General features: G+C 43.5%; 1 protein-coding gene across 1 annotated transcript in view; it reads left to right on the forward strand.

Moving 5' to 3' along the window:
- slc38a3b (solute carrier family 38 member 3b) overlaps positions 1 to 27,274 on the forward strand; it is a 138,830-nt gene that overhangs the window by 105,207 nt on the left and 6,349 nt on the right. The window contains exons 13-15 of the mRNA XM_048547513.1: positions 2,756 to 2,880; positions 8,173 to 8,317; positions 26,491 to 26,594. Of these exons, the coding sequence (XP_048403470.1) occupies positions 2,756 to 2,880; positions 8,173 to 8,317; positions 26,491 to 26,594 (374 nt within the window). The remainder of the gene's footprint in view (positions 1 to 2,755; positions 2,881 to 8,172; positions 8,318 to 26,490; positions 26,595 to 27,274) is intronic.

Raw genomic sequence — 27,274 nt, forward strand, 5'->3', positions numbered from 1 at the left:
GTCCCCAAACTCCCGGACTCAGCTGATGTTTAATCGTATTCTGCCTCCTGATCATTGTCCACACCGAATCATACTGTGAAGAAAAGGCCCTTCAGCCCATTGAGTCTGTTCCACCAAAAATACATTACCACCTACGCTAGTTCCACTTTCCCACAGCAGACCCATAGCCTTGAATGTTATGACACTTCAAGAGCTTATCCAAGTACACGTTAAAGAGTTCCTGCCTCAACTACCTTCCCAGGCAATGCATTTCAGACCATCACCAGCATCTGGATGAAAGACATTTTCCTTAATTTTCCACTAAACCTCCAGCCTTCCACTTTAAAATTATGTTCCCTTGTCATTGTCCTTTCAACTAAGGAGAACAGCTGCTTTCTATTCGCTGTATCTATGCCAGTCCTAATCTTATATACCTCTATCAGGTCTCTTGGCCTCAACCTTCTCTGCTCCAAAGAAAATATCCCAAGCTTATCCAGCTTCTATTCATAGCTGAAATGCGTAATCCCAGGCAACATCCTGGTGACTCTCCTCTGTATCCCCTCGAGTGCGATCGCATCCTTCCTGTAGCTCAGTGGCCAGAAATGCACACAGTACTCCAGTTGTGGCCTAATCAAAGTTCTGAACAGCTCCAACATGACCTCATTGTTCTTATAATCTGTGCCACGACTGATAAAGGCAAGCATTCAGTAGGGCTTCCTAACTATCCTATTAACCTGCCCTGCCACCTTCAGGAATCTGAGGTTAAACACTCACAAGCAGTCCTCAATTAGCTGTGGTAGCCATCTACCTTTTTAACTCATTATTTTGGATGACCCAGTGGAGCCACCAATCTCTTGCCTGTTCTGAAGAGGAGACATCAGACTTGAAACATTCACTCTGTTTCTGTCTCCACTGATACTGCCAGACCTGTGTTTCTTGCACATCTCCTATGGTTGTTTCAGATTTCCAGCATCCACAGTACTTTCCTTTTTTTTTGCCCATTGTTGCCTCCTTTGGATTCTATTTCTACAACAGTTGAATCCTGCACCCTCTCACTTGCATTGGGTCTTAGTTAGATGGTTACCTGCAAACTCATTGCATTAAAATTGCTCATTTCTGATAGTTCTTGACAGCTGAATGAGCCACCAAATAGAAATGAGGCATTTTGGCTCAAAAAAATTGGATCTTTTCTCTAGGTCACTGTAAGAATCGTGTTGATTGTAGCTGTGAAAATTCCATTACCCACGACATCCTACCCTCTCAACTGCTGGAGAACTCAAGAATTTGTAGGAAGTTTGGGAATCAATATAAACATGGGAAAATGTTTGACGTTGAAGCTGTATCATTTAATATTTTGAGTTGGCACCTGAAATAACTCCACAGAGGCCCAAGTCACCCTTTATTTAAACATGAACAGTCCTATATTTAGGACTGCCACATTCAGAGTCAACTACCAGAGTATCAGCATCCTTTTTTATCTGTCAGCCAGGGCTCCCTGATTGGGGCTGCTAATCTGGTTCAATCAGAGAGCTGATATTCTATGAGGCCCAGCTGAGTGATTTCATGCCAGTCACTACAGTACCAAACTGATTTTACAAAAGCGCATCACCTTTTCATAATTGCTTCACGTATCTCAATTACACAGTGCCAGCAGTGACTCGGTTGGTAGCATTTTGTCTCTGCTTCAGGGATTTGAACCTAAGGCTCCCCGTGTCATACTGAGGGAGCACTGCCCTGTGCATTGTGTGCCTTCGTAAAGATCTGATGTTAAACAGAGGCCCTGTCTCCCTGTAGAAGTGATCTTAAAAAAAGACTACAGACCAAGTGCTGGAGAGATAATGGGAACTGCAGATGCTGGAGAATCCGAGATAATAAAGTGTGGAGCTGGATGAACACAGCAGGCCAAGCAGCGTCTCAGGAGCACAAAAGCTGGCGCTTTGGGCCTAGACCCTTCTTCAGAAAAGTGCTGTTGGAAGTGGGATTTGACTGATTGGCTCAATTTGTGACTGGCACGGACAAGATGGGCCGACTAGCTTTTTCTCCTTGTGCTGTAAACTATTTTTGATTCTAAGAACAGGATTGTTTTCCCTTGCCAGTGCTAGATTTAATCATTAACGAACATCATGAAAATAGTTGAGAAGAAGAGTCATTCCAACTTGAAATGTTACTCTGGCTCTCCCTTCACAAATGCTGCCAGACTTAGTTGAGCCTTTGCAGCATTTTCAGATTTCATTTAATATTTACATCTGCAGTATTTTTCTTTTATTTCACTAAAATAGACAATCTGTTTATGGGTTGACGAGGTGTAGAGCTGGATGAACACAGCAGGCCAAGCAGCATCAGAGGAGCTAGAAGGCTGACGTTTCGGGCCTAGACCCTTCTACAGAGAATCCCTTTTCTGAAGAAGGGTCTCGACCTGAAACGTCAGCTTTCCTGCTCCTCTGATGCTGCTTGGCCTGCTGTGTTCATCCAGCTCTACAGCTTGTTATCTCAGATTCTCCAGCATCTGCAGTTCCGACTAATCTGTTTGTAGAACATTGTTATGTACAAATTACTATTTCCTATATTACTGCAGTATGTCATTGACTGTAAAGCTCTTGCAGATGTGAAAAGTGCTAAATAAATGCAAGTTTTATTTTTCATGCATATTACCTGCTTTATTAAAGGCTGTTGAGCACATTCAACAAATGTATTTACATCAAGGTAATGTTCATAACCACCTATTTCTGCACCTATCACTTTACAGCTGACACAATGCTCTCCTCCTTCATTACAGGCAGAGTTGAGCCAGAGATGCTGCATACATACAGTAAGATTGACCCATTCGATACACTAATTTTGTGTGTCCGTGTGGCTGTGCTAATCGCAGTAACCCTCACTGTGCCCATTGTGCTCTTCCCGGTAAGTGCAAGGATCTGTATATGTGCTAGAAATTGTCTTTATACATGGCCAGAATTGGGGATTCCTTTTACAGATGGTCCACACTGTAAAATGTATGACTTGGGTATGAAACACACTAATTTTTCTCCCTCACTTATAATTAATTCCTTTTTAACATTCCTTTTGTACTCTCCATTTTATTTCTACTTGAATGTTTCTCTTGCAGTGCTTTTTTCTCTTCTTTCATTGAGGTTAATAACTGACTATTTCAGTCTTGATACAACACAGAATTCGAAAAGCAGGATACATGCACCACAGCAAAGTAACAGCATTTTTCTTAGATGTTGTTACTAAAATTAAATGTAATGTTGGCAGAATTGCTTAATCCTAATTAATGGATTACTGGGATTTTCAACTTTGATGTACAAAAATATTAAAGTAGATTAAAACCAAGAAAATCCCTATTTATGACTTTCTGAAGGGTAATGATAATCTCAGGTGATCCATATTATTCCTTATTTAAGACTGCTCTTAAACCCTAAATCTTTGATCAAACGTTTGGCTGTTGGCCCTAAAGCCAGCTAATGTGATGTGCTGTTGAATTTTGCTTCATGGTGCTTCTGGGAAGTATTTTGGGATATTTTATTATGCTAATGTTGCTATAGAAATACAAGTTGTTGACGTTGGCTTGCAGTTTATTGCAAAGGTATTATAATTTACTCTCTGGATATATCCCATTGAGGGCCAATTTACGTTGGTAAATAGTAAAGTGAAACACTACCATATAAAGGTAGAAATGATTGCCGTTGATGTTATCTGTGTGTGCACTAGGTTGAAATTACTAATTTGTAACATATTTTGAAAATGACCATCACAAAAATAGTCAGCTCAAATGTAAAAACTCAACAGGTATCACTGGTAATAAAATGTGAGGCTGGATGAACACAGCAGGCCCAGCAGCATCTCAGGAGCACAAAAGCTAACGTTTCAGGCCTAGACCCTTCATCAGAGAGGGGGATGGGGTGAGGGTTTTGGAATAAATAGGGAGAGAGGGGGAGGCGGACCGAAGATGGAGAGAAAAGAAGATAGGTGGAGAGAGTATAGGTGGGGAGGTAGGGAGGGGATAGGTCAGTCCAGGGAAGACGGACAGGTCAAGGAGGTGGGATGAGGTTAGTAGGTAGGAGATGGAGGTGCGGCTTGGGGTGGGAGGAAGGGATGGGTGAGAGGAAGAACAGGTTAGGGAGGCAGAGACAGGTTGGACTGGTTTTGGGAGGCAGTGGGTGGAGGGGAAGAGCTGGGCTGGTTTTGGGATGCGGTGGGGGAAGGGGAGATTTTGAAGCTGGTGAAGTCCACATTGATACCATTGGCCTGCAGGGTTCCCAAGCGGAATATGAGTTGCTGTTCCTGCAACCTTCGGGTGGCATCATTGTGGCACTGCAGGAGGCCCATCATGGACATGTCATCTAAAGAATGGGAGAGGGAGTGGAAATGGTTCGCGACTGGGAGGTGCAGTTGTTTGTTGCGAACCGAGCGCAGGTGTTCTGCAAAGCGGTCCCCAAGCCTCTGCTTGGTTTCCCCAATGTAGAGGAAGCCACACCGGGTACAGTGGATGCAGTCTACCACATTGGCAAATGTGCAGGTGAACCTCTGCTTAATGTGGAAAGTCATCTTGGGGCCTGGGATAGGGGTGAGGGAGGAGGTGTGGGGGCAAGTGTAGCATTTCCTGCGGTTGCAGGGGAAGGTGCCGGGTGTGGTGGGGTTGGAGGGCAGTGTGGAGCGAACAAGGGAGTCACGGAGAGAGTGGTCTCTCCGGAAAGCAGACAGGGGAGGGGATGGAAAAATGTCTTGGGTGGTGGGGTTGGATTGTAGATGGCGGAAGTGTCGGAGGAGTCGGATTGTAGATGGCGGTAGTGTCGGAGGAACCGCAGGAAGTGCTACACTTGCCCCCACACCTCCTCCCTCAGCCTTATCCCAGGCCCCAAGATGACATTCCACATTAAGCAGAGGTTCACTTGCACATCTGCCAATGTGGTATACTGCATCCACTGTACCCGGTGTGGCTTCCTCTACATTGGGGAAACCAAGCGGAGGCTTGGGGACCGCTTTGCAGAACACCTCCGCTCAGTCCGCAACAAACAACTGCACCTCCCAGTCGCAAACCATTTCCACTCCCCCTCCCATTCTTTAGATGACATGTCCATCATGGGCCTCCTGCAGTGCCACAATGATGCCACCCGAAGGTTGCAGGAACAGCAACTCATATTCCGCCTGGGAACCCTGCAGCCCAATGGTATCAATGTGGACTTCACCAGCTTCAAAATCTCCCCTTGCCCCACCGCATCCCAAAACCAGTCCAACCTGTCTCTGCCTCCCTAACCTGTTCTTCCTCTCACCCATCCCTTCCTCCCACCCCAAGCCGCACCTCCATTTCCTACCTACTAACCTCATCCCACCTCCTTGACCTGTCCGTCTTCCCTGGACTGACCTATCCCCTCCCTACCTCCCCACCTATACTCTCTCCACCTATCTTCTTTTCTCTCCATCTTCGGTCCGCCTCCCCCTCTCTCCCTATTTATTCCAGAGCCCTCACCCCATCCCCCTCTCTGAAGGGTCTAGGCCCGAAACGTCAGCTGTTGTGCTGCTGAGATGCTGCTGGGCCTGCTGTTTTCATCCAGCCTCACATTTTATTATCTTGGATTCTCCAGCATCTGCAGTTCCCATTATCACAGGTATCACTGGTGTTTTTCAGAGGGAAGGAATCCATGAAGACCTCTGCCCAGAACATTTTACACAAAATTCCAGTTCCACACTCATTGGTTGACATTCCTGATGTTTAGCAAGCCATTCAGTTCTACAAATAAACAGTTCAAAAGGAAAGACCACCATTACTTCTCTTTTTCTATCTGCATATAGAATAGAACATAAGAAAAAGTAGTCCATCTGGCCCATCGATCCTGCTCTGCCATTTAATAAGCTCGTGGTTCATCTTTTCGTGGACTCAGCTCCACTCACCCACCTGCTCACCATAAACCTTAATTTCTTTACTGTTCAAAAATCTATCTTTGCCTTACAAACAATAGGAAAACTGGAGATAAGCACCAAATGTGGTATTGTCAGAATTGCCTAAATCCTCAAGAGTAAATTTGTTTTAAAGTGAAATGTTTAAAAAAAATGTACTGCCAACAATATCTTTAACTGTAGTTCATCACAAGTAAATACTTAAGGCACAGGTTGACAAGGCTATGTGAAACAAAGTGAACCAAATGTCAGAGATAACAGGAACTGCAGATGCTGGAGAATCCAAGATAACAAAGTGTGGAGCTGGATGAATACAGCAGGCCAAGCAGCATCTTAGGAGCACAGAAGCTGACGTTTCTGATGAAGGGTCTAGGCCCAAAACATCAGCTTTTGTGCTCCTAAGATGTTGAACCAAATATCAGGTTTTATTTCCAGAAGACTGAAACTCTCAGGTTCTGTACTATCTGTACCGAGACCTGGTTAGACCAGACTTAATTCTGGTTGACATTTTATAAGAAGTACATTGAGGCACAGGAAGAGCATCCAGAGAAGGTTCACAAGGTACTGGAAATTAGTGGATATACATTATCAGGAAGAGATTAACAAGCTGATTTCACTTGAAGAAAGAAGGCCAAGAAAAACTCCTTAGAGGGCGTTAAAATGAAGAAAGATTTTGATAGAGTCAACACAGAGAGAACGTTTCCTGTTGTGAGGAAGAGCGTAACTGGAGACCATCAATGTAAAATAGAACCAAAAGATTGATTGGGAAATATAGAAGATAGTTGTTTCCCCAAAGTGTGATGGTAGATTTTGATAAAAAAAGGGGAGGAAGGTTGAGTGGAGGCTAGCCCAGACATGGACTTGTGGGCCAAATGGCCTGTTTCTGTGCATATATCCAGCACAAGTGAAGAGGTGACACTAGTTGAAGGCAATAAGCATTAACTTGCCAAACCAACCTGAGGGGTGTCTTCATCACATTAATGAGTACAGTGGTGCTGCTTTTTGACCTTGCATCAAGAATTTCTCATGTGTCTTCGTGGTTTACAGAGCAGCTAAAATAGCAGGAAGAGAACAATATCCTCATGTTTAAGGGTTTCCAAGATGAAACACTGCAAGCATCAACGATGATGCATAAGATTCCTGCAAAATTCTAAGGAAAACCAAACTCCCATACCAAATACCAGCTTCTGTTCCATTCCAGCTGACCATAGAAACCCTACAGTTTGGAAGCAGGTCATTTGGCCCATTGAGTCCACATCCAAAGGGCATCCCAACCAGATCCACCCCCTCCACTGTATCCCTATTATTGTTCACCAAGGCTAATCCACCTTGACTGCACATCCCTGTCCACTTTGGGACAATTTAGCGTAGCCAAACCACCTAGCCTGCACATCTTTGGACTGTGGGAGGAAACCAGAGCACCCAGAGGAAACCACTGAGACATGGGGAGAATGTGCTAACTCCACACAGACAGTCGCCTGAGGCTGGAATCGAACCCTGGTCCCTGGTGCCATGAGGCAATTGTCATTGCTACAGTTCATTGCAGCTAGAGATGCAAGTTGAGTCATTGACTGTAGCATAAGCCTTGAGGATTGACTGTGAGGTTGTAGAATGACTGCAGCTCCTTTCAGTTTTTATCGGTGAAGCCAGGAAAATTTAGGCTCACTAATTGGGTAATTGGCTTTGTGAGGAAGCCCATTCCACAAGGAAGCCAAGTGGGAAAAAGTTTAAATGGTTTTATGTTCCTTGTTGTCATTCTCCATATTATATTGGTATACAATCCAGGACAATGTCCATAGAATTTGTTTTGTTGTCACCCGTTGAAATATTTATTGTTTAAAGGTTAAGAACACAAAGTCAATGTTAGTATAGTTCTGAAGTAGTCATGCAAATTAATGTCCTTGTAGATGCTGGGACTCCAAAGGGGACTATACTCCAATGTTGCCCTAAACTGCAGTTAATAAATTTGTGACGTTTGTGCACTAGGATAAGCACGTGGAACAAAACACAGAACAGTTCTGTAAGAATTTCTCTTGTCGCAGTTACCATAATGGCTGAGCCTGTGCCGGTATCTGAATAGTATCAGAGAAGCCATTGTTACCATAGTGATAGATGCAATCACAGTAGATAGAAAGTTGAATTGGATTGAAGTTGATTGGATTGGACTTTCTAATGCTCATGGAGAGCACAGCAGTCTTCAGTGTTTCCTTATCACTACAGCTGGGGATTAGCAGACATGGAGGATTATTTCTGGTACTTTTATAAAGTCTTTTCTATAATTTTTCTTGTTTACAGGTGCGCCGTGCTATCCAGCAAATGCTGTTCCAGAACAAACCCTTCAGCTGGCTCAGGCACATAGTCATTGCTATCTGCCTCCTTACTTTGATCAACCTACTGGTTATCTTTGCACCAAACATCCTTGATATCTTTGGAGTTATCGGTAAGTGAGAGGCAGCTACTTTGAATACCTGAGTGATAGAGAATTATGATGCTGTGGAAGATGGCCTAATCAAAGACTTTCCTGACTGGTACAATTCCTTGGCCATAGTAAACACAGCTAAAATAGACTCTTTGTTCTAAAATGCTTATGTTTTTCTGCTTTCTTGCTGTTGGAGACTCAATATGTTGCATGGTATGTTGCACGGCCATGCTAATATCTGTATAGATTCACAATTTGTCTGAGGCCTTTAAGAACACCAGAGGACCTTCCTGTCAAATAAAAAACACTTCATTGAACTCTGGTTATGGGTGAAACAATGACAAGGCAGGACAGCAGCACAGTAGGTGTGAGGCCTCAAATGCTGATTTAAAATGTGCGGGAGCTCACAGTTTTGCACTACGATGCCCTGAATATGGAGTGCTGTATCACAAATGCAATCTGTGAGATGGTTGCCTGAGCGTGGAGCATGAGTCAAAGGAGAATTGGCCTGGATGCTGATATTTCAGGTTGTCACTCTCCTGGGAGGAGATTGACTGCTTTGTGTACTCGTTTGAGCTGATGTCGGGTCTTTCTTTCAGGAGAAGTGGTGAAAACTTTGTTGCTGTTGGAGTGCTGTGCCCACCCTTGGGATAACTGCCTCCATGTCTCCCTAACCTCAGGGTTAATTACTTGGGTGAGGTTTGCCTTAATGGTAGCACACTGGCCTGAGTCAGCAAGTTGAGGATTAAAATTCCCATCCTTCAGTGCAGTGCTGAGGGTTTGCCGTCTTTGAAGTGAGACACAAGGCAGTTGGCAGGTAGATATTGGGCAAAACACTGTCCAATATCTACCTGCCAACTGCCTTGTGTTGCTTGTGGGATCTTTACATTTGCACAGTGTTTACCGACAAAGTTACTCCATTACCTATCTGCACTTCAAAGTGATTCATTGGTTGTAAAACACTTTGGAATGTCCTGTGGTTGTGAAAGGTGCTACGTAAGTGCGATTTGGACGACAATGGTTCGTAAAAGCAGTTTTATGCCACTCTCTTGGGTACACATTTAGAGATGGGCAATAAATAGCCAGCAATGTCCACATCCCATGAACAGTAAAAGGTGGCTATTTTCTCACGGCATTCTTGAGATCCTTTCTAACCGAATATTGACCTCATCTTTCTTCGCCCTAGTACCAACAGCTTGTGGCCAGTTTATGCCTCATCACGAGGGCTCCCACTTTCCTTTAAGGCAGCATGTATTATTGAATTGAATTAATTTTAGTGTCACGTGTACTCAGATAAATACCACGCAAAGTTTACAAGTTGCCAATTGATGGCACTATCTTAGGTACAAACTAGCTAGTACAAGTCCTGAAAAAAATTAGAAGAATAGAGAAATAAAAAAAAGTCCAGCATTATAGATGGTATCAGAGATAATGGGAACTGCAGATGCTGGAGATTCCAAGATAATAAAATGTGAGGCTGGATGAACACAGCAGGCCAAGCAGCATCTCAGGAGCACAAAAGCTGACGTTTCGGGCCTAGACCCTTCATCAGAGAGGGGGATGGGGGGAGGGAACTGGAATAAATAGGGAGAGAGGGGGAGGCGGACCGAAGATGGAGAGTAAAGAAGATAGGTGGAGAGGGTGTAGGTGGGGAGGTAGGGAGGGGATAGATCAGTCCAGGGAAGACGGACAGGTCAAGGAGGTGGGATGAGGTTAGTAGGTAGCTGGGGGTGCGGCTTGGGGTGGGAGGAAGGGATGGGTGAGAGGAAGAACCGGTTAGGGAGGCAGAGACAGGTTGGACTGGTTTTGGGATGCAGTGGGTGGGGGGGAAGAGCTGGGCTGGTTGTGTGGTGCAGTGGGGGGAGGGGATGAACTGGGCTGGTTTAGGGATGCAGTGGGGGAAGGGGAGATTTTGAAACTGGTGAAGTCCACATTGATACCATATGGCTGCAGGGTTCCCAGGCGGAATATGAGTTGCTGTTCCTGCCACCCGAAGGTTGCAGGAACAGCAACTCATATTCCGCCTGGGAACCCTGCAGCCATATGGTATCAATGTGGACTTCACCAGTTTCAAAATCTCCCCTTCCCCCACTGCATCCCTAAACCAGCCCAGTTCATCCCCTCCCCCCACTGCACCACACAACCAGCCCAGCTCTTCCCCCCCACCCACTGCATCCCAAAACCAGTCCAACCTGTCTCTGCCTCCCTAACCGGTTCTTCCTCTCACCCATCCCTTCCTCCCACCCCAAGCCGCACCCCCAGCTACCTACTAACCTCATCCCACCTCCTTGACCTGTCCGTCTTCCCTGGACTGACCTATCCCCTCCCTACCTCCCCACCTACACCCTCTCCACCTATCTTCTTTACTCTCCATCTTCGGTCCGCCTCCCCCTCTCTCCCTATTTATTCCAGTTCCCTCCCCCCATCCCCCTCTCTGATGAAGGGTCTAGGCCCGAAACGTCAGCTTTTGTGCTCCTGAGATGCTGCTTGGCCTGCTGTGTTCATCCAGCCTCACATTTTATTATCCAGCATTATAGATCATAGGTATAAATTAGAAAATAGAGACATAAAAAATTTGGAACAAAAGCCCTTCAAACCCAGTCCACGCTGGCATCGAGGTTCTATCCTGCGCCAGGCCTTGACTCCAGACTATTTAGATGACAAAGCAGTGTATACTGGGAGAGGAGGAACAAATGATGCATGACTTCCACTTTAATCAAAACCCTTGCATAAATTTGTTTCAACAACTGGCCAAATGTGAGCCCCTCCTATATTACTGCAATGAGCTGTACCTTCCCACCACTGCCTTGCTCTGTAGTTACAAAGAAGAGTCATTCCAATTCTATAATGTAAACAACAATGCCTCACTCTACTAAACCTAGCCTGAAAAACTCTTCAAGCGTGTTTGATTCTTTTTACGCAGCACTGCAAAATAGCCACTTGACCTTGGTTGAAACAGCAGAAGAAATTCACCAAAATATACGTAAAATCAAAATGAAATTGCAGCCCAGTTGAAAGACTTACACAGTTAGATCTGAATCCCAACTCCCATCAGTTCAGTTGGCAGAGAATTGCAAACATGTATAACAAGAGGTTTAATGAATCAGGGCTGTACCATACACCTCCGAAATTTTAGCTGAAGTCTTTTCTTTAAGTCAATAATAGAGTTAGGGTTTGGGTTAGGGCCTGGATCTTAGGGGAATGGTTGATGTCTTAAATAGAATTTGACCCTGGCATGCATTTAAAAAGCAGGGAACCTGGGGCCAAGGCACATACACTAAATAAATATAACAAGTCACATTGCAACAGGACGTAAATTGATCTTCAGAGAGATTGCTTCCCTCAAGGCTATGGCCTCAGATAGACTCGATCTGCTTGCACTAATAATAAATATGCTGACACTTGGATCACTCGCTGCCTGTGAATTCAATCTTTTGTTGCCCTGGTCAAGGTCATACAACACACAAGCAGAGGTTCAGAGAATGTCAGGGATGGTGAATGTGTTTGGAAAAGTGCAGTTTTACTCTGATAGTACAGAAAACTAACAGCAATACAGCACAGGAACAGGCCCTTTGACCCTCCAAGCCTATGCCAACATGTTTTGCAGAGTACAGACTGAAACAGTCCCACCGTTGACCAACCTTGAGTCAGCGTTGTACAGCACAGAAACAGACCATTTGGTGTAACTCATCTGTGCTGACCAGATATCCGAAATTAATCTAGTCCCATTTGCCAGCATTTGGACCGTTTCCCTCTAAACCCTTCCTATTCATACCTAGAATACACAACCTCCCACCCTCCTGCAAAAATTCCATCCCCTATTCCCAATTCCTCCGCCTTCGCCGCATCTGCTCCCACGATGAGGCATTCCACTCCCGCACATCCCAGATGTCCAAGTTCTTCAAGGACTGCAACTTTCCCCCCACAGTGGTCGAGAACGCCCTTGACGGCGTCTCCCGCATTTCCCGCAACACATCCCTCACACCCCGCCCCCGCCACAACCGCCCAAAGAGGATCCCCCTCGTTCTCACACACCACCCCACCAACCTCCAGATACAACGCATCATCCTCCGACACTTCCGCCATCTACAATCCAACCCCACCACCCAAGACATTTTTCCATCCCCACCCTTGTCTGCTTTCCGGAGAGACCACTCTCTCCGTGACTCCCTTGTTCGCTCCACACTGCCCTCCAACCCCACCACACCCGGCACCTTCCCCTGCAACCGCAGGAAGTGCTACACTTGCCCCCACACCTCCTCCCCCACTCCTATCCCAGGCCCCAAGATGACTTTTCATATTAAGCAGAGGTTCACCTGCACATCTGCCGATGTGGTATACTGTATCCATTGTACCCGGTGTGGCTTCCTCTACATTGGGGAAACCAAGAGGAGGCTTGGGGATCGCTTTGCAGAACACCTCTGCTCCGTTCGCAATAAACAACTGCACCTCCCAGTCGCAAACCATTTCCACTCCCCCTCCCATTCTTTAGATGACATGTCCATCATGGGCCTCCTGCAGTGCCACAATGATGCCACCCGAAGGCTGCAGGAACAGCAACTCATATTCCGCTTGGGAACCCTGCAGCCCAATGGTATCAATGTGGATTTCACCAGCTTCAAAATCTCCCCTTCCCCCACAGCATCCCTCAACCAGCCCAGTTCGTCCCCTCCCCCCACTGCACCACACAACCAGCCCAGCTTATCCCCTTGCCCCACTGCATCCCAAAACCAGCCTAGACTGTCTCTGCCTCCCTAAGCTGTGCTTCCTCTCACCCATCCCTTCCTCCCACCCCAAGCCGCACCTCCATCTCCTACCTACTAACCTCATCCCACCTCCTTGACCTGTCTGTCTTCCCTGGACTGACCTATCCCCTCCCTACCTCCCCACCTATATTCTCCTCCCCACCTATCTTCTTTTCTCTCCATCTTCGGTCCGCCTCCCCCTCTCTCTCTATTTATTCCAGAACCCTCACCCCATCCCCCTCTCTGATGAAGGGTCTAGGCCCGAAACGTCAGCTTTTGTGCTCCTGAGATGCTGCTGGGCCTGCTGTATTCATCCAGCCTCACATTTTATCACCTACCCATCCAGTTGCCTTTTAAATGTTGTAATTGTACCAGCCTCCACCACTTCCTCTAGCAGCTTTTGCCATACACACTTCTGCGTAAAAAATATTACCCCTTAGCTTCCTTTTATATCTTTCTCCTCACACCTTAAGCCTGTGCTGTCTAGTTTTGGACTCATTAGGAAAAAGATTTTGGCTATTCACCCCATCCATGGTCCTCATGATTTTATAAATCTTTATAAGGTCAACCCTCAGCCTCTGACGCTCCAGGGAAAATAACTTTAGCCTATTCAGCCTCTCCCTATAGCTCAAACTGTCAAGAAATTCTCATCTGCTTCAGACCAAAATGTGAGGGTCTGCCAAACCCTAAAGTGTTTCCCTTCTGCGTGTGAATTGAAGTATATTCCACAGTTTCTGGTATTAGTAGCTGCTTCAAGGAATGACATGCATTCCAGTTATGACAAATATAGTTCTTATGTAAGAAAGACCCACACCAGTTTGAGCAAGATAATAAAATGTGAGGCTGGATGAACACAGCAGGCCAAGCAGCATCTCAGGAGCTGCTTGGCCTGCTGTGTTCATCCAGCCTCACATTTTATTATCTTGGATTCTCCAGCATCTACAGTTCCCATTATCACTGATACCAGTTTGAGCAAGTGTTGTTATAAAAAGATGCTACACTCTAAGCAAAAGTAAAATACTGCAGATGCTGGAAATCTGAAACAAATACAGAGAGTGCTGGAGAAACTCTGGCACCATTTTTGGAGAGAGAAATAGAGTTGACGTTCTGCCAACTGGACTGATTGGAGTTGGGGATTCAGATCAGACCGTGTAAGTCTTTGAACCGGGCTGCAATATTCGTTTTGATTTTGCGTACATTTTGGTGAGTCTTTTATGCTATTTCAACGAAGGTCAAGTGGCTCGTTTTCAGGGCTGTGCAGACAGAATCAAGTGCACTTTACAGAATCCTTCTGGCTGGGTTAAGCAGACTGAGGCATCGTTGTTTAGATTAGAGATTACAATTGCTTTGACTTGGTCTGTTGCTATGATCCCATCCACTGTTGCTCTGGGTTAGCTCCGAGGTGGGAATCAATTATTTATCAGGAATGTAGACAGTGAGTATAGCTGGGGATTGGTACTAGGACTATTACTTTTGGCTGATCGGTTTAGTGACGGGGATTGTAGACTTTCAGAACTTGCAGGTGGAGATATTTTTAATTGTGAGGATGATAGTGGGACTTTAAAAAGGTATGGGTACGTGATTGAAATAGGCAACATGAAATTCCAATCTGGATTGATCTGAAGGGGCCGATGTTGTTGAGGTAATATCTTCATCCTGCCGATTCTCCCTCCTAACTTTGTTGCCTGGGTAACTACCATTTTAATGGAAATGACACTCACCATGTCAACTTCCTCAGGGCAAATATGAAGTGATTGAATGCTGTTCGGAAAGTGTCTGCAGTGCAATGGGTCTATTCTCTGACAGTTTCTGTCCCCTTTGGCCAATGTAGTACCACTCCTTAGTGTCAGTGGCAAATCACAGCCCCTGAGACCTACCCCACTTCCTATCTCCTGATGTTGCTTTCAATGAGAGGAAGAACTATCCTTAACGTCCAAACCTCTCTTCTTTGTTGCTCCATCACCATCTGTTAGGCAGAAGCGATAGAAGACAGCCTAATACAAAAGTGTTCACTTTTCATGGGATGTGAGACCAACTGGATTGCTATTCAAAAGAGCCAGTGCACATACAGTGGGCCAAATGGCCTGCTTCACTGCTGGACTATTGGATAGTTCTGTGACTAGACCCTAAAATTGAAGAATATGGCCACTTATGAAGATACAAATGAGGAACATGCGAAGGCCATTCAGCCCTTTGAGCCTGCTGTGCTGTTCAATAAGATCATGATTTTAACCTCAACTCTACATTCCTGCATATCCCCACTAATCTTTGATTGTCTGGGTAATCAACAATCTATATTCCCCTTGTTCAAAAGATTTGAAGATTCTACATTGACTGCTTCTTGACAAAGGAAATCTCAACACACTGCGGGAAAGGAATATTTCCTCATCTCTATGTTAAATGGATCCCCCCCTTTCAACTGAGGTGTTATGCATATATTTAAAAAAAACTCCTGTTGAAGATGCATTTACTTCACATGATATTTTCAGCATCATACCTAGTTGACAACACCATTGCTGTTTTTAAGCTTAATCCCTAACTGACTGTGAGCAGTACAACACAGGGGTTTGATAGTACTGTATATACGGTGTTGTATATATTCTTTCACGACCACATCTGCTGTTAATGAATTTCACATTTGTAACAGAGCTAGGAAGTGATTCACTATGCGGGTACATCAATCAAGAGCTCCATCTGGATTATATTAGCGTCTGATTGTCTAAATTGAGAAAGAAAAATCAAGTTGAGTATTGTACTGGCTGCACAGTGTGACGTAAAGGAGAACTTCTGTTCTGGCAGATTTTTGGAAAATCTTGATCAGCACAAGCTCTTGGTAAGAAAGATGCAGATTCCCCACTACCTCCACCCTCCAAAAACATTACCTCAGCTTCTCCACAAATTAGTCTGCTGTTATAAAATAATATTTTGACTCGACTGAGTTGTGAAGATGTCATTAGTGGACTGAATGGTACCGGGCTTGGCAATAGGGTCTGGTTGAGCTCAATTAACATTCGTTAGTAATACAGTCATTAATCCACAAGATGGGTGTTCTTGGCCTTTCCGCCTGTTTTCAGAGTGCAGCTCTCACTGAGTTGTCAGCCAGTCTCAGTCTGATCACTCATTGAACAAGCTTAACATTCACCAGCTTTTGAGTAAATAAAAGCCTCAAAGGGGAGATTATGAAAAAGTAAAATCAAAAGATGCTGCACCTTCCAAATGTTGGCAGCGATAATGCCTGAAAAAAATGGATGCTTTAAAGTTTTCAGTTGAGATCCTCTATCAGATCAGAAATAAACCTGAAATATTAACACATTCCTGTCCCTCAGACACTGTTCAAGCCGTACTCCCTCCAAAAACTGTATCTTTTCAGTTTTGTGCTTTTTAAAGTTGTGGACTGAAATAAGAAAGGAAACTTCTAAAAAAAAAACAAGAATTGCTGCATGTTATGAAAAGCAAGTAACCCGACATTCATGGCAAGCTTTGTTTAAGTAGCTGCTTGAACATGTCGCAATTGAAGTGTCTTGTAGATAAACTAGAGCCAAGTGATTTTACAGATGGAGCTTTGATTGGCAACAAGAAGTTGCTTGATCCATGGAGTAATGACTAGTTATCAGTGACAAAGGCTTTTTGCCTATCAACAACCGTATGATTGGGTTTTGGGTAACTGAACAGTGTGGAGCTGGGCACAAGATATAAAGAGAAAGGATCAGATGCTCATCAACTCAAGAGCTCTTTCTGTATTCTCGCCAATAAAATCCAACTTTAAGCCTGAAGAAAACCTGTTTATCTTTCCTCCAGCAGTTGTAAGCTATGACTTTTAATTAATGTCAGAGACCTTTTATAAGTGAACTAGCTACCCTCTGCCTCTTTCAAACCAGTGGAAGTTTTTGGAAAAGGAAGCTGAAGAGAAGCTTGAGCAGCAAAAGCCAACTCATTAGATCTTGTGAGCAAAGATGACTGAACTGCTTTTCCCCTGTTCCCTCTGTCCATGTTTTTTTTTGCCTCCTGACAATGTATGTACAATTGGTGAGTTTATAAGAGGATTAGAATTTTAATTAGTAGTTTCTATGCTGACAGTTTAGAACTGTTCACCTGTAGCTAGAGCCTAACTGCTTGTAATAAATAGTAATTCTTGTTAAATACAGAAACCTCACCCGTGCTTTCGATCAACCTTGATTTGAAAATCAGGAAAATTGGGGATTTTATGTACTTTCTAAAATGTACATTTTTGTGAAGACTCGAGGATAGCTGGTTTGATTTCCAATCTGCTTCCCTAGTGACTTGTGACCCTTCTACTACAATACCTCATGACCATTTGCAACCACATTTGCCGTTTGTAAGGCCAAAAGCTAATGGAATGCTGGCCTTTATACCTAGTGGACTGGAGCACAAGGATGCAGAAATTATACTGCAGTTGTATAAAACCCTCGTTAGACCGCACATGGACTACAATGAACAGATCCCTGAGAAGGACATATTGGCCTTGGAATGACTACAACACAAGTTTAAGAGGCCTGTTTTCGTGAGAATTTAGCAGGTTAGGGCAAACTGATTAAGACTTCGAGATATTAACCAGAAAAGACAGGGTAGTTAAAAGTAAAACATGCTGGAGATCTGAAAGAAAAATAGAAGTCATGGGAGAGATTCAGCAGGTCTGGCAGTGTCTGTGGGGAGAAAGCAAAGTGCATGCTTCAAGTCTGTTGACTCTTCATCAGAACTGATCCTTTGACATTAACTCTGCTTTTTCTCCACAGTTGCTGCCAGACCTGCTGATTTGCTCTGGCAATTTCTGGTTTTGTAGTTAAAGATAAAATATTTCCACTGGTTGGGAATTCTAGAACTAGGCGGCATAGTCTGAGAATTAGGGCTAGACCATTCAGGAGAGATGTTGCCACAAGGGGTGGTAAATGTTTGGAACTCTCTTCTATAAATGGCAGAGGATGCAGGATCAGTTGTGTTAAATCTGCGACAGTCAATTTTTGGTGGAGCAAAGATTTTAAGGGATACAGCCCAAAGGTATGTATATGGAGTTAGCCCACTGATCAACCATGATCTGATTGAATTGCGGAACAGGCTCAAGTGGTTGTATGGCTTACTCCTATTCCTATGATCCTAAGAGCTCTGACTTTTCCTCTCTGTCTTGTTTTCTTCCATTAAGATACTTCTTAAAACCTATCTCTATCACTAAGCTTCCGGTCATCTGATCCAATGTTTCCATGTGTGACTTAGTATCAATTTTATTTCACAATATCCCTATGAGGAAGGTCTAGGAATGCACTGGGTGATGTTTCATTGTCAGGGCTAGAAGTTTCAAGTTTGAATCCCACTGCAGAACTTATTGACAAAGGAAGGCACACTTGTCATGTGTCCAAGCAGGTTGATTGTCAGCCTGTAAATCCTTCCAATAAGCCTACTGGCAAGGGTTAAGGCAGGGAGGAGAGTTCCCTGGTCAGCATACTGCAGAAGACGTTGCCATACTTTACCATGGGCATGGACCAATCTAATGGAAGTCTAGGCCCAACACTTGGAAATGCAGACAGCAGATAAGGCAGGCAGGCTGAACAGTCCTGAGAAGCATCTAAGCGTGTCTTATTATTTTGGTGACACTCAACCAGTAGGAGTTGTTGTTTCACTGTTAAGTCACTCTAGACCAAACATTGACATTTCTAGGTTATTGGTTGCTGGTAATTTTCTTATCGTTCTCTTATCTTACACACATTCAGAACAACCGTGCAGTACCTAATACTCTTACAGAGCTATAGCATAACCTAACAAAGTGTTTTGAATTAATTGTAAAATACAAATGCATCCTAACTTTGGAATCACAGTCCAATCAAACAAAGCAGCAGATAAGAGTTTGATCTCTTTGAGAGAATTGTCTCTGTCCACTTCGCTTTCAAGTTAATCGATTTACACAATTGCACACCGTCAGGGTAACTCAATGATGAAGCACCCATCCATTCTGAATCAGTAGGTTGTGTTTTCAAACCCCACTCCAATGTCTTCAGTGCATAGTAGAAACAAGCACGTCTGTACAGGAACAAGGGAATGCTGCAGTGTCAAAGGCACAGTCTGTAAAATGAGTTATTAAATCAAGGCCTCATCTGCCCTCTTTGGACTATCAAAGATTTTGTGACATAATTTGAATAACGCCAGGGTGCATTCCTGAAGACCTGGCCAACAATGATCCCTTGGTCTGAAAAGATTTACTAGGGGGGTACCTGGATTGGAAGGCTTGAGTTATAAGGATAGGCAGGGACGTTTTTCCCTGGAGCATAGGAGACCGAGGGCTGACCTTTGTAGAGGTCTATAGAATCATGGGAGGCGAAGATAAAGTAGATAGGCAATAGCTTCTCCCCAGGGTAGTAGGGTCTAAACCTAGAGAGCATAGGTTTAAAGATGAGAGGAGAATGATACAAAAGGGCCCAGGGAGGCATTTTTTTCACACAGAGGACAGTGAGCATCTGGAACAGGCTGCCAGAGATAATGGTGGAAGCGTGTACAATTTTGCCATTTAGGACACATTTAGTCAGATGCATGGATGGATATGGACCAAACCCAGTTAAGTGGGACTCGTTTAAATTGTGAAAACTGGGCAGCATGGGCAATTTGGGCCTGAGGGCCTGTTTCCATGCTGGAGACATCTATGACTCTGTAATCCAAAGGAGATGATCGGGTGTTTTTCTTCAGAGCTGCTGGTAGCATTGTGTTGTATGTACCTTTACTGCGGCATGTTTTATGTCGACAATGGGATCTGTGATGGTATGCGTGAAATCTAAAACTGGTCATGGTAAATCAAAACAGTTCATTTTACATCAACTATTGAAGTCCATGCAACTGAAAATGGGAAGAGATGTAAAACAAGCTTCAAATCTACTCCTACATTTCAAAAAAATTTCATTTTCTCTAAGGCAGTCTGGATGTTTTGTTGTTGTGAAATGCATGATATAAACACAACCTCTTTCCTGAGTCATCAGATTGCACACTGCAACAGAGGTAGAATATGGTTTCTTTGTACAGAGAGCGCAATGAGCAAGGATTTGTGTTCAGTTATTCATTCCCAAATAAAAGAAACAAACTTAGTGAGTCAAAATGAACTCTCTGTGTAAGTCATTGTTTCATAGCAACATGACAAAGAGCCCTTTATGTTACAATTAATTGTTCATGTCCTGCCATCTCAATTATCTCATGATCCCACCATCCAGTGAGACCTCCAGATACATTCTAATTGTTGGATTATAATATTGAGGAGGAGTTTGAGGGAAAATAAATCAACCTTTTCTCAGGAGAATGAATTGAGCAGGATTTTCCATTTTCATTGAACAGAAAATCGTTGATTCCCACAATTTCTCAAAATCAAATCTTCTGTCACTTTTCAATGTGGCTTTGAATTATAATATGCAAATCTGTAGAGGAGGCAATGCTTTATCCCCCAGTCATGTGAACCAAGGAAAGAAACGTGACCCTTACTCCCCCTTTACCTTGTTTGCCAACCGTGTTTTCTGTCTAAAGGTTCAGTGACCTGGTTCAAATAAGATAACTCCATTGGGGTCTGTGTGAAATAGGCAGAAAAACATCAACAATAAAATGCAGCCTTCGTTACAAATCGTAAAAAGGTGCTTTCAAGTAGTTTGTTTTTTTAAAAAGGCGTACTGCTAGAAATGTCCTCATTGATGCCCTTACTCAAGCTTTAGGATTACAGAATGCCAATTGAGGAAATAAACAGATGTCGGAGTTTATTTTAGTATGAGGAATAAAGATCAACTTATGAAATGTAAACATTCTTGAAATAATTGATTTTATGCTATGGTGGCCACATCAGACAGTATTGTTAATCAATCATTCAAGAAGCACTGAACTAAATGCATTTTGAAACAATCTGTAATTTATGGATGATTTTTCCTGCAAAACCACTGGTTACATTCGGGGAAAGGAACTCATCACCTAGTGCTTGCTCCCAACCCTGCAAAGTACCTCATCATTGAAATTTGTATTAACAGTGGCTGTAACTCAGGAATTACTGTTTGAACTTCGGAATTTGTAAAGGAAAAGTTGCAAGAAATATGAGCAGGCATATATGTTATAGTTAGTTTTCATATGGCTGTGTTACATTGTTGTGGTTGCTCTCCTCAATAGGAACAGTACTATGTGCTGCCCAACAAATGACGTTCATTTACCAAGATCAAAAGTTACTGGTAGCCCATGTTTTTTCAACTGCATTGTGTAATAGCATGTAATTGTTTAGCTTGTGCGAATGTATGTTGTAATGAGATGGTCTTATGCCTTTTTGTTGCCTTGGTTTGTATTTATGTTGTCGGGTGTAGACCAACCTGTAGTTGGCTTTAACTTGCATACTGTGTGTTTTTGGCTTGTGTGTACTGCATAGCAAGGTGTTGTGTCATGTGATAATGTATCATATCTGTGCAAAATTGTCTTCTGTGGTGACAGGTAGCCTTGTTTGTGAATGAATAATTTTCTGTGACAGTATTTCAATGGACACTACTGAAAAAGACACATTCTGTCAAATCTTGTACTAATCAGGATATTTACAAGAATAGCAATACAAAAAGGAATAACATTTTTTACTGAAAAGGTCACTGGATCCAAAATATTAACTCTGATTTCTCTCCAAAGATATTGCCAGTCCTGCTGAGCTTTTCCAGCAATTTCTGTTCATGTAACATTTTACTACTTTGAGAAGACAGAGCTTTTACAGTATAAATTGTTCTGCCTTTTAACATTGCTAATCATGAAAAGGTTCTAATGAGCACAAGATGAATACCTTTGTAAAATGTGTCTTTTAAAGTAATACTCAAATATTATACCACCATTTCAATAATTTAGACATTGTTGTCTTAATGAGGAGCATGGACAGGATGAGTAGAAGATAGCTATTCCCCTGAGCTGATGAGTCAATCACAAGGGAGGCTTTGAAGATAAAAGGTTGGTGGTTTGAGAGGAGTTGAGGGAAAACTTTTTCACCCAGAGGCTGGTGGGTGTCTGGAACTATCTTGGTGGTTATCAGAGGTGGGTAACTTCATAATCTTTAAAAAGAACTTGGATGAGCAATTGAAATGTCACACAATTCATGGCTATGGGCCAAGCGCTAGAAAGTGGGAGTCGTGTAGATTTATCGTAGTTTTCATGGTGCAGATTCAGTGGGTCAAAGGGCCTCTTCTGTACTGTAAGATTCTATAATTTGATGATTAATTGTTGTCCAACATGTAATCTTGCATTGTTTTTATTGGTTAAAAAAAATATGAGCAAAAGTGACTGGGTCAGATTGGGATGTCTGGTCAGTGTGGACAATTTGGACCAAACAGCCTGTTTCCATGCAGAATGACTCTATGACTCTATCTCATGATTACACGTGGATGTATGTTTTAGTGTCACTTTATATGCAATGTTGTACCCATTGCCTTGTACACAAAGTAATAAATGAAGTATTTGCGTCTAGTTCTTGTGGGAGATGTGGAAGTCATTCTTGTAAGATGTGAAAGAGAGAACACATGTGACTCTAGCATCCATCCTCATTTCATCTGAGTGATTTCTGTGGTTTGGCTACAATTTGGATGGCTTTGTGATATTGGCAATTAGAATTGCGAGTACTTCAGTTAAATCTATTTCTTATTCAAAATGGAATTCCATTGGAACAAATTAGTTTCCACACAGATCACAAAGCAACAATGTTAACTACTAATCCAGCTATAACTTTTCACATTGAACATTGCCAGTTCTAGTTTCAAAGTTAATTTCAGTGTCTGTAGAGTTATATTTTTTCATCACAGGTTCTGTTCTTTCAACCATTTCAGTTCCTTTTGAAGCAGTTCACTTGAATGATGCTATGGGAAGTTACATCACTTTACATTTTGCCTTTCGTGGGTATTTTTTGTCAGTAGAGGTTAGCTGTGTGCAAGTCTAAAATCTATCTATATTCATAGGTAAACTCTTGCATCTAGTGAATGCCACTCCTGTTGTAGCGATCAAAGATGTTGCCTCAGAACAGACAACCTTTGGGGGTCACCTCAGTATCACCCAGTAAGATATCACATCTCAACAAAACAAAGAAATGAGGATTGGTAATAATCCTTGATAGCTGTCATTAGAAAGTATGCAAATATGAAGGAACGAGGCACCACTGTTGGCCGCTCAGTATTCTGCATGCAAACAGCAAATAAGAACTCAATCTTGTACAAGATTACTAATTATGTTCCTGCTAATACTACAAGGTATACTAAGAAAGTTATCGAATAATTTCTCCAAGATAACAAAGTGTGGAGCTGGATTAACACAGCAGGCCAAGCAGCATCTTAGGAGCACAAAAGCTGACGTTTCGGGCCTGGAACCTTCATCAGAAAAGCTTTGTTATCTCGGATTCTCCAGCATTTGCAGTTCCCATTAGTTCTGAATAATTTCTCCATACTATTTTCAGTCAGTATTTTTGTGTCTCACTTAGATCTGTGTGTAGAGCTAGAAAATAAATTATCATGTGACATTAAAAAATGATCAAATTAACCATAAAATTGATCAAGTGATGTCAGAAACACCTGCGCTTCTGACTAAAACCTGCAGCCTGAGTCAGATATGCGAATTGGTCCTAACAATCTCTCTGAGCAAATGCTGTATATGGAATAAAGAGAGATGAATGATTGCTGTATTTACTGAGATGTCCCAAGTGTGACCACTGTCAGACTGCGCTGGTAGCTTGTGGCACTTGGGAGAGTGAGAGGTGTCCCGACAGGGGCAAAATTTATCCACGGCATTGAGCTAATACACAGTGTGCTGACCTTGAATTTGGACTCTCTTAATTATGGTGATTCCTTTCTATGCATGTTAGAATCCTTGTTGGCCCAGTAATCCTGTTTTTATAATGTCTACAAGAACCTATCATTGATGACAAGAGGCAGGAAATAACTGGACTGTTCCTGTTCCTGCTTCTGCTCCTGTAAAGAAATACAGTGACAGGGAGAAAGTTAAGACATGGGAGATGTTGGGAGATTGGGACCCAGTATCAGGATGATCTATGGGCCTGACCATCCAGGATATGAATATGGTGTACATGCTCCAATTCTTATTGAAACGTTGGTTAATAATAGATAGTGCTCTCACATCCAGTTAGGGATGGGGGTGAGTTCTGGAAACTGGAAGACCATTAGGGGACCCTCAGGTACTAATAGAACTACAGGATGCTGATGCTTGTAAGAGAGGGGGGCACCTTAGAACTGAGACACTTTCTCTGCACTTCAAAATCTTGCAACTTAAAAATAGGCACAGCTACAATGAGATAGTAAGAAGTGCTGATGCTGGAGTCGTCTGAGATAACAGTGTGGAGCTGGAGGAACACAGCAGGTCAGGCAGCATCAGGGGAGCAGGAATGCTGATGTTTTGGGTTGGGACCGTTCTTCAGAGGGTCTGATGAAGGGTCCTGACCCAAAACATCAGCTTTTCTGCTCCTCTGATGCTGCCTGACCTGCCGTGTTCCTCCAGCTTCAAACTGTGTTGCGCTACTACAATACTGTCTTTGTGGAGTGGGAATATCATTAGGGACTTTGGGCAAACTTTGCTGGCACTTCTACAATGGACTACATCAGGCAGCAACTATTACTGACACACTGAAAGTTAAGGAATGAAAAATACTTTCTATATTATTAAGGAGAGAAAAAAGAACTTTTTGTATAATAACTGAGCGAAAAAAATACTTCTACCATGAGAAAATGTTGCAAATCCTATGGGATAGAAAGACTTTCCCTAAATGTTATGTGAAATCCAGGGCCCAGAAATGGATGATTGTAAATGGTTGAGTTGAGGGTTTTGGTGTTTGGAGAAGAATGATCAAAGAAATCTACTTGTATCTCAAACAAGTGTTATAACATGGCAGGTGCACAGCATTGCAAATCTCATTTCTGTGAGGCTTGTGGTATCTGGAAGATATGGAAAAGTTCAATCTTCAACCAATTGTATGATGTAACTTGCCACTATTCAGCAATAGATGGACTGCTGTGAAAGTGCACTGGGACATCAGTAAATTACAGAAGCAGAATTCTAGGTCCCATATGCAATGGCAGTATGAGAGGAGATCTGTTGATCCATGTTTAAAAGGCATTTCAAAGATGTGGACAGGTGAGCCCCCTGGTGTTACATGGAATAATCCAGAGCCAGATGGTTTTGGATTCATGATTAATGCTCCTCTTGGCCAACGATGTAACAATTAGTCACCAGATGGGAGAAATTAACCAGTTATTTTTTCTGACTGCTAGCTAGTGAGCCAAGCTTCGTGTGAATGTTAAGCGAGAACAAGACTGCGTTCAGCTGTGATAATGGGAACTGCAGATGCTGGAGAATCCAAGACAACAAAATGTGAGGCTGGATGAACGCAGCAGGCCCAGCATCATCCCAGGAGCACAAAAGCTGACGTTTTGAGCCTAGACCCTTCATCAGAGAGGGGGATGGGGTGAGGGTTCTGGAATAAATAGGGAGAGAGGGGGAGGCGAACCGAAGATGGAGAGAAAAGAAGATAGGTGGAGAGGAGAGTACAGGTGGGGAGGTAGGGAGGGGATAGATCAGTCCAGGGAAGACGGACAGGTCAAGAAGGTGGGATGAGGTTAGTAGGTAGGAGATGGAGGTGCAGTTTGGGGTGGGAGGAAGGGATGGGTGAGAGGAAGAACAGGTTAGGGAGGCAGAGACAGGTTGGACTGGTTTTGGGATGCAGTGGGTGGAGGGGAAGAGCTGGGCTGGTTGTGTGGTGCAGTTGGGGGAGGGGACCCACCGCATCCCAAAACCAGTCCAACCTGTCTCTGCCTCCCTAACCTGTTCTTCCTCTCACCCATCCCTTCCTCCCACCCCAAGCCGTACCTCCATCTCCTACCTACTAACCTCATCCCACCTCCTTGACCTGTCCGTCTTCCCTGGACTGACCTATCCCCTCCCTACCTCCTCACCTATACTCTCCTCTCCACCTATCTTCTTTTCTCTCCATCTTCGGTCTGCCTCCCCCTCTCTCCCTATTTATTCCAGAACCCTCACCCCATCCCCCTCTCTGATGAAGCGTCGAGGCCCGAAACGTCAGCTGTTGTGCTCCTGAGATGCTGCTTGGCCTGCTGTTTTCATCCAGCCTCACACTTTGTTGTCTTGCGTTCAGCTGTGTTTCTGTTCAGCCCCTCTCATGCTGAGAATGGTTTTAGGTGGAGGTGTCTTGTTTGAGAGGGGGAAGGGTGAGATTTACTCAGTCATGAACTGGGGAGTACTCAGTGCTGACACAAAGGGGCAGGAAATGGCCACAATCCCATTTCCTAGAGTTGACCCCTCTTATTACTGTGTTTAAAAAAATGTCAACAAAGTATATGAATCTTTGATGAGGAACTAACTAGAGTAAAAATATAATTTTGAATAATGCGCCTTTAAAGGCCAGTCTGATGTTAATGACCATTGGTATCTCTTTTCTTTCTTCAGGTGCGACCTCTGCCCCATGTTTAATTTTCATCTTCCCGGCTGTGTTCTACATACGGATAATGCCAAAGGAAGAAGAACCAATGACGTCACTGCCAAAGATCCTGGTACGTCTCCAGAAAGCAGAGCCCAAACTGAGGTGGTGTGTCACAGTTCACTGATGATCTAAATTGCCATGGCAACAGTCACTCCTTGATCTGGAGCTGTGTGTGGTGAGGTTATTATGGTTTCTCCGGCCCATGTTTGACCAGGAATCTCTCCTGTCCTTGCAGCCAACTTTTGACATGTTTTGGAAGCATTTGCTAAGAGTGCATGTTCCTTGGTCATGAAGTGCGGTGGGGCCTCAAACCCAGGCCTTCTGACTGAGAGGCAGGGGCACTGTCCATGCAGCCTCCCACAAAGCCCAAAGGTACAGAGCTAATCTGTATGGAATAATCGGTTTCACTGCATTAACTCGTTATTGATCGTTATTAACTCATTATGTTCAATTGATCTTCTGGGGTTTTGTTTCCAAGGACTTTAGTGACATGACCAACATGGAAAGCACGGTTAATTCTGTGCAATTAGTGCTGAATTTTTCTCCAGTGTTTTCACCACCATTTGTTAACCCAGGCAGGGCCTAAACCTGTTGTGATAACCATTATCCATTCTCCTGGACTGAGGCTTGTTGACAATGAAGGCTGGGGGGCAGCAGATACAGGGTGCCCGATACTGCTTGTGAATGACGGCAGAACCCCAGCAACAGGAGGAGCTGTTGTTAAGGGGGAAAAAGAATCCCCTGTAAATT

Source organism: Stegostoma tigrinum, chromosome 11, assembly GCF_030684315.1.
Source record: "Stegostoma tigrinum isolate sSteTig4 chromosome 11, sSteTig4.hap1, whole genome shotgun sequence".
In the NCBI taxonomy this organism is placed as follows: domain Eukaryota; kingdom Metazoa; phylum Chordata; class Chondrichthyes; order Orectolobiformes; family Stegostomatidae; genus Stegostoma; species Stegostoma tigrinum.